General features: G+C 47.5%; 1 protein-coding gene across 1 annotated transcript in view; it reads left to right on the forward strand.

Annotated features, from left to right (window-relative positions):
• The window catches only part of RBM26 (RNA binding motif protein 26), a 1,704,516-nt gene that overhangs the window by 918,440 nt on the left and 768,188 nt on the right, over window positions 1-17,888 (forward strand). Inside the window, exon 15 of the mRNA XM_069639899.1 lies at window positions 9,848-9,919. Within this exon, the coding sequence (XP_069496000.1) occupies window positions 9,848-9,919 (72 nt within the window). The remainder of the gene's footprint in view (window positions 1-9,847; window positions 9,920-17,888) is intronic.

Below are 17,888 nucleotides of genomic sequence, written 5' to 3' on the forward strand. Positions count from 1 at the left end.
CGGGTGGAGAGGTTCCGGTGAGCCTGCTTTGAGATTGATTTTTGACGTCGGGCAGTTAATTTCTCAGAACCAGAGGCTTTGGGATACCTCCTTGTATCAGATGGCCGACGGGCCCGAGTTGAATGGACCCACTGGTTTTTGGAAGTTACGGGCCAGGGGACGGGGGAGGACTCTCTCCTCCTCCTTTCTGTGGGCTTCGCGAGGGTATCCTCCACCATCCGCCTTTTGAGAGCGCCCTAAGCGCTCCGATAAGGAGCTTCGAGTTTCATCTGGGCCCCAGGTACACAACCCGATTTATTCTTTTGCAATGGTTTTCAAGTCTGAAAAGTGGCTTCTGCTTACACGTTTGTGTGCGAGGCACTTTCCTCTTTAGACTCCAGAGACGAGTACACGCTTAGATTTAGTAGTTCCTCATCAGCATCTGGTTCTCGCACTTTAGGATCAGAAGAGCCCGCCAAAAAACTCCCTCTGCATGCCAATTTGGAGTTTGTGGGCTGTTCTCTGGTTGGAATAATGGTGGTAGATGAGGCAATTCCTGCGCTTGCTGAAGACCAATCCAGATAGAGGGGCCTCCCTCTTTAGTTGGAAGGACCTCGGCATAGGACCGGGGTAAAGAGGTAGCCGAGAGGTCATTTGTTTTCAGGTTGTTAAAAATTGCAAATTCTTTATTTGAAGGAGCTTTTGGCGGACGTTCAGAGTCCAAAATGTCCTCGGAGTCGGGAGAAAGGAGGATCACCTCATTGTTAATGGCACCATTGGTGCTGTGTCCACCTGGCTTTTTCTTATTGCTGACCGACCCTAGCCCTTTGGGCCCAGACATAGGTTTTTCAGTGGGACTCTTTGGGTTAGTTAACCAAGACTTTGGGGTCTGTGTGCTTGATTCGACAGACGTTGTTTGGGTGATAGAGGAGGAAGGAGGTGCAGTGGCCTGGGTTCCCTGGCAGTGATGTAACAAAGGCTCCCCTGCACCCGAGGACTTTCTTCTATTCGATTGTTTAGGGCATTTATATTCCCCTCAAGGAAGATCAGGCGGCTATTCATAATAGCTGAGATGGAAGTGTGATCTTTGAGAGTGTCGTTGATCGACTCATACAGTTTGCAAAATGGTGCCAGGGCTATTGTCACCGCAGACATGATTGACATTAAGTCCACCCTTTTCCCCGACGAGCCTTTGGAAATGTTCCCCGATGACTCACTCGAACGTTGGCTTCTAGACGGGTTGTGTTGAGTCAGCGGGGCTTTAGTCTGGTCAGGGGGCGAGGCTGGTCGTAGGCCAGTGGTCAAATCGGGTTGGGGAGCGGCGCTTGAGTCAAGCGGCAGCATGGCGCTGGGATCAAGGGCCAGCGAAGCAGGTGTTTGTGTGGAATGCTCGTCCACGAGTCCACTCGACAGAGATGCTTCCCTGGCCCTCGGCTGGAGTGGGGCTACTGTGGGGTCGAGAATACAGGGGTTGCAGAAATTTGTGTTCAGAGAATTTTTGTTGAAAATGCTTTATTTAAAAGATTGTTGATTGCTCCTGAAGAGAGGTTCACTCTCGAAACGCGTAGAGCTCATAATTAGCATACATTTATATTATTGAGTGAATTGAACTCCCTTTTTGATTTTCAGTTTCATTTACAAGATTAAAAATATTTCTGATTGAATATATCCTTGAATGTTTTGAAATAATTGTCAAAATAGAAATTGTTCATCCTGAGACATATTTTGATGGAACTACTCAATTTGTTAAAACATTGTTGGTAATTTTTATTTCCAATACCAAATGGTGTGCAGGGGACAGGAGTTTCTATTGACAATAGGAACTTTGTTTTCTTCTATGTTGAAATAAACAGACCAGTGCTCATCCCAGTTGCTTCTTTGGATTGCTAAATTAAAGAGTGGATTTGCAAAATGCTGCGAGTGAGGCTGTCACCAGTGTGAGCTCCATGATTTCTGGGGGTGCTGCCATAAATAGCCCATGTAAGTGGTACGCAAGGAATAATTGAAATGGCCGTATTGACCAGATTTATGTGTGTAAAATGGCCTGCTACGCACCTTATCTGGAGGGCAGCCCTCATGTTAGTGGAATCATGTTGATTGTTTTGCACCATATTAGTACTAATTGGCACAAACAAAGGCAGCACCCTTGAGTACTGAACCAATTGAAAGCTCCCTGGAATATGCTACTGATTCGTTTTTTGTTTTTATTACTTTCCCAGGACTTGAGGTCTTGTCCTTTTCTTTTTTCATTGTATACCTCACAACTTGTTGCTATAATCACCTCTTTTGGTCTCTCTCATCAATTTTACGCTGATGATACACAACTTTTTCTATCCTTTTCTTCCTTCACTTCGGAAATATACCACACCCACACAGCTTGTCTATCTGCTAGCAAATCTTAGTTGACTTCTCACATTCTCACTATTTATGCAGGGAAGACACAGGTCCTATTCCTCCCTGCTAACACTTGCTCCTCATCCTCCACCCCATTCATATCCTTTCCTCCCTCCAATCTTACTATTTCTCCTGCAGCTCGTAATTTTGACCTCTATTTTGATTCCAATCTCTTTTGCCCACCATATCTCTTAGCTCTTGTTCCTGTCGTTTCCATCTTCCTAATATTCGTAAAGTTCGTCCCTTCTTATTTTCCAAGCTTCTAAACTTATTTCCTCCCTAATCTTTTCTACTGCTCCACACTCTTTTGGACTCCCGAGCTCTCGTCTTGCCCTTCTAAAATCAATCTAATTCTTCTATTCATCTACTTTGTCTTCTCTCTTATCGCAACTCTCTTCTTCACTTGCTTCGCTTGGTTGATTACCTTTTCACTCCCAACTCAAATTTCGTTTTCTTTGTTTAGTTTTTAAATCCCTCTATGGGCTCGCCCCGGATTACCTTGCTACACTTGTATCTTTCTATACCCCATCTCGCTCTCTCCATCCTTCCCTATTTAGACTCAATGTTCCCCGTTCTCCATGTGCCCAGTCTCGTTTCCGATCTTTCTCCAGCGAGGGGTCTGGCATGGATTCACATGCTCATGAATATTCCCTGTTGTCAGGCTCGGAATCCTCAGTAAAAAAAAAAGTTTGTTTTGTTTCTGAACTCTTTCTCCCATAAACCAATCACTGAGCTCTGGGTCATACTGCCCCTAGCCAATGACTGCCATCTACCTAAGCCCCTCCTCTGGCAGCCATCTTCAGATTTTTACTGTACGTTCAAGCTTTGCTGCATTTTTGAATTATTTTTTTTTTCATCGAGTTTTCTTCTTGGAAGCTTCCAGAAGTTCTTCAGGCCTACACCACCTGGATCATGTCGATGAGAAGGACTTTGCTTCCCTCTTCAAGCTTTGCTCTGGCTGTGGTTTGCAGAATGTGTACAAGGATGACAAATTTCCCAGTGTCTGTTTTGTCTGCACCCAATGCATAAAGATGATTGTATGATTTGCCGTGGCTTCATTAAGCGCACAATGAAGGATCAACACCAATGGTTGGAGTTATGGCTGCAGGCCAAGGCCTCTAACCCGGGTTGTTCCCAGGGGCATGCCTCTCCCGGATCTGTCAAACCTGAGCAGGCTTCTAAGTCCTTGGAGGGTCCCCCGCCTGTGGGGCCCAATGCAAGGCCAAGCACTGCTATTCCGCTTCCGTACGGGTCGCCGCTGGTGCGGGTCCCGCGACAGTCAGGGCGCGATTGTCATCTCCATCTCCATCTCCATCGGTCTCCAGCCACCACTCTGGTTCTTCATCCAAGAGAAAGTCAGCTACCCCGGGAAAGCTGAGAGCGACTCCGGAGAAGGCCAAGCAGGGTACAGTGTCGGGCCTACCCACGAAGAAGGCCAAACTGGACAAGGGGGTCCTACCAAGCTCTGAAGGAGAAGGCAAAACGGGACAAAGGAGCCAGCCTTTCAGTAAAGACCCAGGTACACCAGGCAAATCATCATCCTCCAACATCGAGTTGGTGGTGGTGTCACACTTGAAGGCCATAGGGGCGGACCTTGTCCTGGGTACCCCGACGATGGCCAGGGTGTCTTTTCCTCCCATGAGGGAGACTTCAATCAAGCTAGTTGAGCAGACTCTGGTAAAGACTCTGGAGAAGAGGATGTCGGACCTCAGCCCGAGACCGACCCCTCAGGACCCGAAGAAAGAGGGCAAGGGGGATGGTGGTGAAGGTCTCCAGGAAACTGAAATTTCTTCGTCCAATGAGGATGGGTTCCTGTGTGTCCACACCGTCCATGGGGACGATGACAAGGGGAACGTCAGGAAGTCGCCCACCGGAGGCGACGAGAACAGCGGCGATGGGGATACCGTCCATGAGGCCGACTAAGGCCCCTTCCCCGCCGCTGCTGCCTCCTGAGATGGCGAGGGCCCTGGGCCCAGTGCGCCTGCATCCCAGGTACTGCCGAAAGATCTTTCACTGGACATCCTTTTGACCCTCCACACTCTGGAGTCGAGGATGCAGACAGGCCCACCGCCCGATCCGCCAGCAGCAGCTCCGGCCACCCTGTTGATACCGGGGGAATCGCCGCCCAAGAAGAGGAGGCGGCATCCCACACCTCCATGCCACCTTCTGCCCTGCGGGAGACTGAGTCGGATACAGCGACAACGGGCACGGATGATGGCGGCTGGATGGGAAACGGCCCACGTCACCTACGCTTGGGGCTTCTCCGCCAGACGAAGTAGGATCCTTCCATTCGATCTCCCGGGCGTCAGAGCTTTTCCAACTCACACCGAAGGAAATGAAGGAAGGCTTCTTAAATTGGCGCTGGGAGACGAAGACAGCCCTTTCGGACCCACTGCTGGACGATATTTGGGATGAGGGGCTAGCTCTGCTGAGGAACCCCTTGACAGCCCCAGCAAAGAGATACAGGCTAGAGAAAAAGTACAGGGTTCCGGACTCTGCACCCAAGTGCCTACGGTCCCAACCATCACCAGACTCTGGTCTTGGCAGCTGCCAGGAGGAAATGGGGTTTGGCATCTTCTTCTTCCGCTCCTTCGGACAACGACGGGAAGAAACTGGATTCCATTGGTAGAAAAGTTATCTACTTGGCTGTGACGACGATCAAGGCTGCCAAGCCCTTGCGATCATGGCCAGATATAACCGAGAACTTTGGTAGAAGTTGGCTCCCGTGCTGGACTTCCTCCCCGATGACAAGCGGGTTGAGGCGTTTGAGATCCTCCAAGAAGGAGAGGTGGCGTCGGACCACACCATCACAGTGACCCTGGACATTGCTGATATGGGTTTCTGCCAGATAGGGAACGGAGTCTGCCTTCGCCGGCATGGCTGGCTCGTGGCCACCAACTTCAGACAGGAGGTCCAGACGAGGGTCCTGGACATGCCCTTTGACAGAGAAAACCTGTTTGGGAAACCGGTGGATGAATCCCTCAAGGTCATCAAGACGGACACAGACGGCACTTGCCCTAGGCACCTTGCAGCAACATCGACCGTCTTTTTGTTCCTCAGAAGGGAAGTTTATCAGGTCTTCGAAGGGTTTCGACGCGGGCTCGCCTTCTTATCGCCAACCCTCCCGCTCCTTGACCCAGGAAACCAACAGGGGTTGCTCCAAGGCCTTCCGGGGCGGACACCATCGTCTGCAAGGCGGCCCGTCGACCTCCAAGCAAGATTGAACCGGCCAGGACGTCAGCCCCCACCCATGCACCCCGGTGGGAGGCCAGCTGGCGAACTTAGTCAGCGTGTGGGAGACCATCTCCACTGATCGTTGAGTGCTGGACGCTCTGGCCTGCAGGGACACCCTGGAATTTCAACGAAAGTGTCCTCATATACCACTGGTGTCCCGGCAGGAGCAACCCGTCCCTAAGCTGCTGTTGGAGGTTACAAAAAGGGCAATCGAGCTGGTCCCGTGACTATTCCAGGGCTACGGCTTCTACTCCAGATACTTTCTCGTAAGAAAGAAGACCCATTCTCGACCTACGACGGCTCAACAAGTACATTGACCAATCCGGAACTTCTGGGACTTAATCTATGGCACGTGCTCGGCCAACTGGAGCAAAGAGACTATCTGTTGTCGTTGGACCTGGAGGATGCGTACTTCCACTTCCCCATACATGTAATCCATTGCATGTTCCTGCACTTTGTAGTCTAGGGGCAGCATTTCCAGTTCAAGGTGCTGCCTTTCGGACTGAAGCCTGCGCCCAGAGTTTTCACCAAATGCCTTGCTCCGGTGGCGGCACATCTACGACTGCAGGGGCTCACCAGGTACCTTTATCTGGACTGGCTCATCCGGGCCAAATCAAAGGACATTGCCGTCGATCGCACAGCGCGGACTGTCCGACTGCTGACGAATCTCGGTTTCTGAGGGGATTATGCAAAGTCCTAATTGACTCCATCGCAGGACGCCCAGTTCCTGGAATCCAGGCTCGACACAGTGGTTTGCCTGGCAGCTCCGTCAAAAGAGAGGATATCGGCCATCCTGGGCAAGGTGCACCGGCTGTTGGCACAGAAGATCGCCACGGTGCAGACCATCAAGTCTCTGCTCGGCATGATGTCTTTGTGCATATAACTGATTTGACTCTGCAGGCTGCGTTTCCGTCCATTCTAGGAGTTCGACGCATGTTGGGTCCAGGTGTCCGGAGGCTTTCAGGACAGGATCACGCTCGATGAGTTCCGTTGAGCGATAAGGTCTTTCACGACAGAAACATAAGCGGAGCTTTATGCATATGTTCGAATGGGAACCCGATGAGCATATCCAGCACCATGTTGAGTTCCCATGCCGGGGTCAGAGCCTTCACCCGTGGGAATGAGCTAAACAGTCCCTTGATGAATTCTTTGACCAGTGTGACCGCTTATGTTTCTGTCGTGTAAGACCGCTTTCCTCGTGGCCGTCACCTGTGCACAAGTCTGTGAGATCCAGGCCCTGTCCTGCAAGCCACCTTATTTGACTTTCCACGAGACGAGGGTGGCGCTGTGGACACGCCCCTCCTTCATGTCTGAGGTTCCGTCGGACTTTCATCTCAACTAATCCTTGGTGTTGCCTGTTTTTCCTTGATGCCCTCGTCGTGGGCTGAGAGAACTTTGCACTCGTTGGATGTGGCTTGAGCCCCAAAGTTCAATGTAACACGCAGAAAGAGTTTCCGGAAAATTTTACAGCTTTTTGTGTACTTTAGTCCTGTGAACCATGGGAAGCCCCTGTCCAAGGCTTCCGTTTCCAGGTGGCTGTCTGGTTGCATCACCCATTGTCACCGGTTGACAAACTGACCATTGCCTGGCCGTCCGAGAGCCCATTCTACCAGAGCTATTGCTGCCACAACAGCGTTCCTGTCTGGCGTACCCCTGCTGAACATCTGCTGGGCTGCTACATGGAGGTCGACGCACACGCTTCACGAGATTCTACTGCATCAAGAGGGATTCCAGAGTCGGCCATGCAGTGCTGTGCAACCTGTTCGCTTGAAGGTGAGTCTGGTGAGGAAATGAGATTGCTTCTGTTGAGCCTTGCCACCTCCTGTGGTTGCACATGTGTGTACTACTATGTATCCTTTATTTATGAGCATGTGAATTCATGCCAGACTCCATGCTGGAGAAGGAACAAGTTACTTACCTGTAACTGTTCTCCAGTATGGGTCCGGCATAGATTCACATGCGCACCCTCCCGCCTACCCCTCTGCTGCTCTTCTCTTGGTCCTATTGCCTTTTACGTGCTACCAAATCTGAAGATGGCTGCCAAAGGAGGAGGGGTTTAGGTAGACGGCAGTCATTGGCTAGGGGCAGTATGACCCTGAGCTCAGTGATTGGTTTATGGGAGAAAGAGTTGAGAAACAAAACTGAAACTGGTTTTTCTTTTACCGAGGATTCCCAGCCTGACGATAGGGAATATTCATGAACATTTGAATCCATGCCAGACCCATGCTGGATAACAGTTAAAGTTAATTAACTTGTTCCTTTCATCTTCTTGCTCCTCTACACTGGAATGCTCACCCACTCTTTCTGCTCCATTTCTGTTTACTCTTTTTTGTCTCTGCTTGAAAAGCCACCTTCTTCAATATCCCTGATTGTTTGCTACCAGGATTGATGTTTATTGCCTATCATTCTTTTGTACCGCACTTTGTTTTTTAAAATGTACAGCGCTTTGGTTTAAGGCGCTATATAAGATATAAATAAAATACAAATAGCACCCAGCAATTTCTACCTCTGATAATTTAGTGACTTGAAAATTAGTACAAAGATCACTTTTACTTAATTTCTTAAATGCTCTTCCATTTTTTTTACTAATGTGTGCTTTATCAAACTGTATATATTTCCTTTTGCCAACTGCCTTGATTGTCTTGTTTGTGAACTGTATAGGTGGTTTAACTGAATGTATGACCGTAGTACTAGAGAAGATGGTATTGTCTCCTCCATAGCGCTCTACCAATTTCGGTTAACCCATCAATCACTCCAAACGCTAAAACTGATCGGTTTCTGATAAGTGTGTCCAGGTTGCGCTGTGATTCAAAATGTCTGCATTTTCCTCCTGACACATAATTATGTTGCCACTAATTAGGCTTGCTTTGAAACAGAACATCACCACTCTGGCTGGCCACTTTGGAACCTCGAAATACTTAGTTGCTCTTCTCGCTGTGGTATGCCTCTTAGCAAAGTCATGGTTCCCATGGTTTTACCAATCTTGGCACTTTAGGGATTCCCCGCTGCATCAGATTACTGCGCTATGTTGATGCTCATTTCAGAGAAGTCAGACACCTTCTTAGCCCATGTGTACTAGTTAGTTATGTACCCTGTCTGCCATCTTTACGATCATTATTTACGTTTAAAATAATGCATATCCAAAGAACATTTGCAGAAATCTTGATTGGTTCTTTTGTTATGGGCTCACAGGAGATCAGCTTGCACCTGCTCCTGTGCAAAGAGCAAAGATCTCCTGCCATGCAACCAGGTATAGTGTGTTCCCCAGGTTTGATAATTTGAATATAAAACAATGTCTTTAAATCTAATTATTTCTTATGTAGGCTACACAACATGGCCACAGGTCACAAAATGATACTATGAATGTATATGCACCATCAGTTAATATTTTTCCATAGCTGCTTGTCTGTGCATAATCGATTCAAGACTCATAAGAGTTGTTTTCCGACACCATATTTGGAGCAGAGTATAACATTTCCCCTCAACTTGAAAAGGCTGACAAATGGAGCGGTAGTCGTGTAGTTTTCAGTGCCAGGCCACACATCACACCTATGTCTGCACTGCTAGGAACCTATTATTGCAATTCTCACACACAACTGTCACAGTAGCATGTGCCACAAGAAAACTGAAAAACATACAGAGGACCTTCAGCCTCTTTCCATACATGAACTTCGGAAATCTTTAATATAAACGACGTAAAAACAGTTGGAAATGCAACTTTAAATCTATTCGAAATTGCGCATGTGTGGTATGAAATGCTGGATACATGTTCTCAAACTATGTGTGGTTAGTGACTCTCAAAGGCCATTTTTGCATCTGCATCTTTACAAGTCACACGTTACTCATTTTTCAAAATTAACTTGTGCGATTTGTCACTACTTCTCAAATTATATTCCTCACATCTTTGAATAATTCATCACTTATGTGCGCTTGATCTTCGTGTCTTTATAATGCTAACTTATTCAAAGAACTTGCTGGACACAGCCATTCACTATCGGTGAACCTCCGGGGAGTGGGTAAGCGAAGTGACAGAATGTGGAGGTGCGAAATGTGGCTGGCATGCCATAAGTAACTTAAATTTAGTTTGAATATGTCTTTTTGAATGCATGCTGGGGAATGCACTCTGTCTGTATTCCTCCAATTAGGCAGTGCCCTCCATACCACCAGGACTATGTGACTCTTTTTCCTCTCCGTACTAACTTTTCTAAAAGCCTGTTCTTAATTTTTCTATATTTCTTAGAACGTTACTAAATTATCTATAAAGGATAGACTGGGTTTTGTGTCAAAACCAGCTGCTGCAGCCTCAGATAAGGTAAGGAAAAAGGTTTGGTGTTGATTCTATTTGTGTGTTTTACTCTATAAAGAATGGTTTCTTTTTAAAATGCAGTGATAAAGTGTCATGTTTAGATCTGTGGACACTAATTGTGGGGTGGTTTAAGGAGCCGCGAGCCCCACTGAGCTGGTGGAGGATGGACCAAGGATTGTGTCCAGAGGATCCCCTGGCCAACCTCACTTAAGCCCTGACATATCTAACCCTTTCATCCCACCTCTATTACAGAGCCTGTATTCCTAACTTGGCAGTCGGTCTCCCAAGAAAGAAAAACATTCACACAGCTTTGCACCAAAGAAATATATCAAGCTGGCACTGTTACTGTTCTGAAGAACCCCACGATAAAGCAGAACCATCATAAAAGGGCCAGAGAGGTTTTCTCTGCAACACGTGTATGAGTGATACAATCAAATTAACTTTTGTTTGACAGTTCACAATCTGTAAGAAAAATACCTGTCTTGGTCTCAATTCTGATCACTGTCACCCTTGTGACACATGATTAAGTAGTTTAGACTCGAGGTTTATTATCCTTTGAAATGTTTCTTCTGCCTCCAGTTTAAGGGACGCATCCAACTTATTCTTTGATATTCTTCATTTAAGGCAAGAGTCTTTAAGGCACAAGAAGATTGCTGTTCCTTGGTCATTTCCTCGTGTTTGCATAGGATCAAGACTTTCATATGAAGAGAAATATAATCCTACAAATTACCCTAGTTCTTCCAGAAATAATGTGAGGACTGCAGTTTTATCTCCATCCGATTCTAATTTGACACACATTTTTCTGTCCGTCAATGATGGCATAGTGCTCTACATGTGTTCATTGTAAAGGCTCAAAACCACAAGCCCAGAATGCATGCTTTTTTCCTTGAGAGAGACCATTGTTTGGGGAAGATCTCTTACATATTGATGATATTGTAATGGATCTTGTTGGCTTTCGTTGTAGATATTCCTAACAGCAATTTGAAAATATTGGAAGATGAAAAATAGTTGCTAATGAATCAGGAAGCATACACCACTTACAGAACCTCCCTAGTCACTCATTTTGAATTTGCTGCTGCTTTGAAAATGAGTCCTAATGGTCACAGATGACACAGAAAATATTAGTCTTAGAGAAAGTTTCATTGTTTTCATTCAAGATATTTCAGGCTCTATGGCTGTTCCTCTCACTCTAAATTCACAGTTTCTCTTTCCATGAGTCCTTAGCCCCCTTTTAGTAAGTGTCGATTGTTTCACCCTCAGTATGCTAAATGAAGGAAGGAGCTGCAGTGTTAACCTAACAGCATGCAGCCTACACACATTTAGTGGTGTTTATCTCCTAAATGTCACCAAGGACTTCCTAACTTTCCCTACTCTATTAATGGGATAATTTACTAAAGGGAAATGGGGAAATGTGCTTTCCAGATGTTGAGCCTGTTTCTTTTTCTCTCAAGTCCACTTCTTACTCCCCCTATCGATTCCCTAGCAACATGTTTGTTCTCTCTCTCCTACTCTCTTCTCCTGACCTCTCCCTCCTCCATACTCCACCTTTTTAGTACTCCTTGCCTGTCCCTTTGGTCTCTGACACACTTTTGAAGTTTTACCTCCATAGTTTGATGTTACTACGCACTCCTCTAAACGACTGCTCAGCCTTCTTGCCACTGCATAGCCCTCCTGTCATTCGCTTCCAGTCGCCTCACAATCACACCATATACTAATACCCCTAACTGCATTTGTTAAACTTTCACGCACACTCGCATTGCACTCATACTTGCACTCACAAACCACACCTTACCCGTTTCAAAAATTGCTTCCACTGTCATTCATCCTGATGGTCTTTGTCTTCCGCTTTTGACCTCAACCTAACACATCATACCATTCTTCCACTTTTATCCTCCTCCCTATCTCCTGCTTGGTGGTCTATCCCTAATCAATACAATATTATTTTAAAATGTCATGATATATTCGGCTATGAGCCATCAAAGTGCAAACAACAATAAATACCAACAGTTATTAAAAATACCTTAATCCCATTGTAACATAAAAGTACATAATCAAGGTTCCAATATCAAAATTATACAAGAGCATTTAAAAATCTCAGATACAACTAAGGCCATAGCATATATGTCATGTCATTATGTGCCTATACACAAGTGTTTAGTGGCGCGACAAGGTAGGTAAGACGGGGGAGGACAAGACAAACTATCTTACTATGCCTTGTGTCATTCATATCGTGCAAGTCCCTCAGTGCAAAGTGCAGGGGGGAAGTGAGAGGGAGAAGTGCTAGGGAGAGTAAAGTGGGATTTGCAGCCAGGGCTGCAGGGCTGTGGGTGAGTGCAAGGAGGCAGAAGACTGCAGAGGTTACAGTTACAGCTCCTAAGTGCGTGGTAGGCCCGGAGGCATTGCAGTGGAGACTGATAATGGAGGAGCCTGGTACCCAGTGAGGCTCTGAGGGTAGCAAGGCAACCAGTCAGTGCAGCAGATGGGTAGGTCAGCAGGGTAGGGAGAGAAAAAGCAGAGGAGAAAAGGAAGGTCTTGAGCAAGGAGATGTTATCGGCACAAACTTTTTCAAATACGGGTCTAACCCCCACCCCATTTCTCAGTGCGGAACCACTGCGGAGCCGCAATGGCATCCCACGTTCTTCATTGTTCCAGGTTGTGTTTGGTGCCATTCCTCTTTTCAGATAACTATTGTCCCTCTTGGGACGCTTGATATTTGGCTTAGCCTTTGGTGGTCCGGAGGCCCCGTTAGCGGTGTGTCGGTCTCTCCCCGGGGCTATTGTGTAACGCATGTTTGACCGCTCTGCCCAAATGCAGCTCCTGCTCTGCTCTCTGGTTCATCTGCGGCTCAGGTTGTGGAGCACATAGTTGCAATTTCCAGCAAAGTCTCTTTAAGTGTCTGTAATGCAGCCGGATACCCTTAATAAGACACTACATTTCTTGTATAGTCACTACATTCCCTGCCTTTGACGTTGTTCACCTCTGATCCAATTTAAAAACTCAAAAAAAAAAATTCTATTTGACTAATAATGCTTACTCCTGGTAGGCATCGCTTTAAGAAAATGCATTTGCCTTAAGAACATCATCAAAGATGTTTTGCTCCGGGGTTTAAAATTGTATTACAGGGGCCAAAGATAGAGAATTGTAGCCAAGTCTCATAAGTGTGGTTGTTAAAGACCCTGTTCCCAATGCACAAACCCCTGAGTGAATTAGATATATATTTCTGAGTATTGTGAATGTGCTTAGACTTGCATGCTTTGCATAGGCTTCCTTGCAGTGGTTGGTTTGGAATATTCCGTTTTTTTCAGAATCAAAAATTAGGTGTCGACATTAGGCATTACTGCCACACTATCCCTACTTTGTGAGAAGGTACCCATGTTCCCTCACACGTCTGTTCTCAGGTTGTTTGCATGCAATCAACCAATGGTGTGGAAAAAAACAAAGCAGAAAACAAACAATGCTCAATACTGTTTCACCGCCTCTTCAGGACCTAAAAATGATGTCAACATTGGAGAGTTGCATGCCTCAGAGACTCGAGCAAGAAAGTCCATACCAAAATTTGAAAACATATAAACAAAAGAAGGTAAGGTAAAAAGCAAAGCCAATGGAAAAACAGACACTAGGGCAAGTTGAACCGTGTTTTTAAGATGAATGCAAACCACTATAGAATTTCCTATATAAAACCGTGTACAATATTACAAAATGCAAGAATAAAGAAAATAATTCTAAATAGACACTGAGGGGGGAGAGGACCTCCCCTCGTTAACACACCTGAATTCAAATCAGCAACTATTCATCCTCTATCGGACAACACTCAAACAATAATAACTCAACCAAACAAACAACAAAACAGAACATTTATATAATTGACAACACTTGAACTGAAAAATATGAGTGTATACCAAACGGTGTCAGCTTAGAAAATACTGTGCACCGCTGCTCTGCAACATGTGGTAATTGTACACCTATGTGCAACTACTATGTACTTCAGCAAAGATGAACAAAAATGGATTCAAGAGTGAATTTTTGGCGTAATATGCAATATAGAAATTGCCAACTCTAGTTTTGGCCGGGGTCACATATTTTATCCAGAAGACCCAGCCTTCCTCAGGGCACAGAACCATCATCATGGTGAGGTGTGCATGTGTTTCTTCCTCCAGTGTATTTTGAATGCAGAGGGACTCAATTGCTATTGGAGATATAACAGAGCAACTTAGGTACAACCAAACCCCATGCAGGCTGTGTTATTTGTAATTCATATTGCTCGAAAGGTAACCCCAGTGAGAGAGCCCCCACCAGACTAGCACTCTGGTGCCCCTCGGCCCGTGTTTATTAATCAGGCTTACAGTGCCAAGGTCTCAATGCCCCTGGCGGTGCAGGAGGAAGTAGAAATGACCAAGAAAATGTCCTTGGTGTGTGGTTCAATGGATCATGGGACTAAACATGCAGTTACAAGTGAGCCGTGCACCTAAACACCAAGGACACACCACGTGTGATTAGGAATTTAAGGTCTTCAACCTTTAGAAGAAATCCACCCAGCTTCAAAACGAGATTGGCCTTTTCACCAAAGAAAGTACCCCAACCTGCTTCCAGATTATAAGCCGCCCCACTGATCTAATTTCGGTGGCCCCAACAGACCTAAAAACGGCAGGTCACTTTTTCTGATACCAGTAGCTCTTCAACTGTGGAAGATGGTGAACGTGAGTCCCGGGCACAGGCCTACACTTACAACCAATGTTTTTTAGGCCACTGTCCATTGTGCAGCCAGCGTACTACGAGGAGCGGAGGCAACCAACAGTGCCAAGGCAGGTTGTACTCCTTTGACACTCGGAGGAGGAATTACCCGTGATAAAGATTATTATTTTTAATCTAGCCAGCCTTGTACTTGCCAACGCAGAGCACAGAGTGTTGGAAAAAGGTCTAAGGTTTGTCCCTACCCAGTTTGTTTCACAAAACCAAACCGAGCTGGAACTAAGGAAATTCTTTAAGTCCATTAGGCTTGAAACATATTTTCTAGGTTGAGGTATTGACGAATCTGCGGTCACCAGATTCAAACCCAAGTTAATTTTTACTCCGAATTACTCCAGATGTCATAACCTTTGAGAGGATGGTTTTGAAGGAGCCTGCTGTGGTGTTTCAGGAATCTGATAAACACAATTATTACAGTAACATGACTCCAGCTGAAAACAAGGCCCTTAATCAACTTGCGGGTAATACTAATTTTGTCATCAAGCCTGCTAATAAGGGCAGGGGATTGTCGTTATGGACAGACACATGCACACTAATCAAGTCCAGACTTCAATCCTCAATGAGGATCACTACATAAAAATAAGGGCTAATCTGACAGATGAAATTCTTACAGAACTCAAGGATCTATGCCAGATGGTAATCCTGGAAGGCTTCCTCAACTGTATTTGGAGTCCGCTGGTCAGTATATTGATTTGTTTTTCTCCAACCATTCATCCCATTGACTAGGTCATATGTCAAGGACACTATAGCAGGCATCAATATCTTTGAAGGCCTTCCATTTGATCCCACAAATCAGATCCTAGTAACTCTGGACATAGCCACCCTTTACACCAACATACCACAAGGTGAAGCGTTCTTAGTCATCCGTCATAAACTCTGCTCTAGATCACCGCCAAACACTGTACCAACCACTTTCATAGTGGCATTACTACAGTTGACAATGGGGGTGTATTTTCCCCCCCTGTTTGGCAAACCTTTTTATGGCTGAATTCGAGGAACGTTTCATATACAACCACAATCCTTACATAGCCATACTCCGGTCCCCTTTCCTCCATACTGTATGGCCGTCCCTTTCAAGGGATGTGAGACAGAACCTTTTTCACCAGAAAAAAAACCTGCTTTCCATGCACTGCCCTGACTCCGCCCTTCGGTGCCACACTTCAGTCCCCTTTTCCGCGTCGACGGGAACGGGCCGAATTCACCAGAGCTCGTGGGTTTGGCTTCGGGCATTTAATTCCACGCGCCGATACTTCTTTGTCTTTTTTTGTCTTTTTATCATTCAGGTACTTGGTCCTCGGGCGTCACGCTCCTCCCCGGCGCATGTCGACTTCTACAGGTTCAGCAGGTGTCCATCCTGCAACGGGCTCTTCCCAACATCCGACCCCCACGCCCTCTGCCTACGTTGCCTTGGCCCACACCACGGTTGGCAGTCATGTTCGGCGTGTGACTCGCTGTCCTCGAAGGTGCTGAAGAACAGACTCGCCAGGTGGAGGGAGCTCTTCTAGAGGTCGCCTCCAGAGGATCTCAAGAACTTTGTAAAGCATCGAGCCAGGCCCAAGGTCGGGCCAATATTTTCCAGCGCACCCCGCAAGGGAGATTCCTTCCCAGGGACTCTCCCGCGTGGGAGGGACCGGCCAGGTCCTTCTACCGGCACGCGCCCCAAGGCTGTCACAGCTACCGGCCTTCGGGTCGAGGGGTCCTCAGATGCTCCCGGGCACAGTGTCGAGGGACCGGAAGGTTCTTGTACCGGGTCTACACCGAGAGGCTACGCCCTTTTACCGGCACCATGGCCGAGGGGCTACTTCCTAATACTGGCAATACATCCGAGGGGGCACCTGAACGCAGCTCTCCCGACCTCTGGGTGGAGGGTCTTACACCTACCGGGCCGAAGCCTGAGGCGCAGGGTAGGCCTTGTGATCCACATGCAAGAGTCTTAGACGAGGCTGGGCCCAGCGGGCCGAGCAACACATTGCAGGTATGTGGCAGGCAGCTCGACAAAATGGCTGCCGCGCCAGAAAGGGGCACCCGTCCGCCATTCCACGAATTTGGCGAAGAACGAGTGTCGAGGTTGGACTGGCCTCAACCAGGTATGTGGCCTACAGTCTATCCTTCATTTGCGCAGGGCAACTTTCCTTTGCGTCCATATGGACAGGGTACGCAGCGGCTCCAGCAGGCCCCCGTTACCCTGTCAGTACCCCCTGCCACCTCTTTGGCCAGTGAGGAGGTGCTCTTTGAGAAGTTTCTCAGCCTCATGAGGTCTCCTCAGATGGGGGTGATCATTAAAGACGCAGTCAGGGAAGTCCTCCCCGCCATGCTAAAGACACCACAGATGCCTTCATCGGGGCCGCAGTGCAGCTGCATCCTCCGGCTCCACAGCCAATTCTGCCTCCTCACCCTCCAGCTGCGGTCACTGTACCCCAGCCTCTGGCGCCATCTATCCCTCCTCCACAAGATCCTCCAGATCCGAAGGATACGGACAAGGAGTATCATCCGGACACGCCATCCTCAGCCATGGCCTTCCATGAGCGTCTTGCTGGCCTGGCGGAGTACCTGGGCCTCCCGAACCTGAGTTCGAACAGCCAACAGAGGGGGTTCTAGCTGAAGTCCTCACAAGACGCCCCTCTGCCAACACGGGGATTCCACTGAAAACCGATGTAGTTTCCCTGGCCAAGAAGGGTTGGCTTAAGCCCCACTCGGTCCAGCCGGTCAATCGACGCCTGGATGCCAAGTACAGGCAGATGGAGGGGTATACACTCTTGCTCTCGACCCATCCTCATCCACACTCCTCTGTGATCGCTGCAGCATCACTATACTCCAAGCCTCAGTCGTCCTCAACCTCCTCATCTGCGGCGCTGCTATGCAAGGAGGAGATGATCTTGGAGCCATGCGACAAGATCATCTACTCCAACGCCTCCTTGCACCTGTGTAAGGCCAACGCAGATGCCATGCTGGCTGCCGCCAACCAACGGTTATGGCCGGAAATGCGGGACTTCCTCCTGGAACTCCCCACCCAATGCCAATCGCGCTTGAAGGCGGGGTTAGCAGAAGCCAAGCTCATGGCGCATGACCTCATGGAATCCAAAGTGGCTCATATTGATACCTCAGGCCGTGCCATCTGTATTGCCACGGACATGAGAACAGCCTGGCTCCGGGCCACGAAATTCAACCCTGATGTCCAGGAGCGCGCATTCTAGATCCACCATTCGAGGAGGGGGACCTCTTCCACTCC

Source organism: Ambystoma mexicanum, chromosome 7q, assembly GCF_040938575.1.
Source record: "Ambystoma mexicanum isolate Mex_15411 chromosome 7q, UKY_AmexF1_1, whole genome shotgun sequence".
NCBI classification, from domain to species: Eukaryota; Metazoa; Chordata; class Amphibia; order Caudata; family Ambystomatidae; genus Ambystoma; species Ambystoma mexicanum.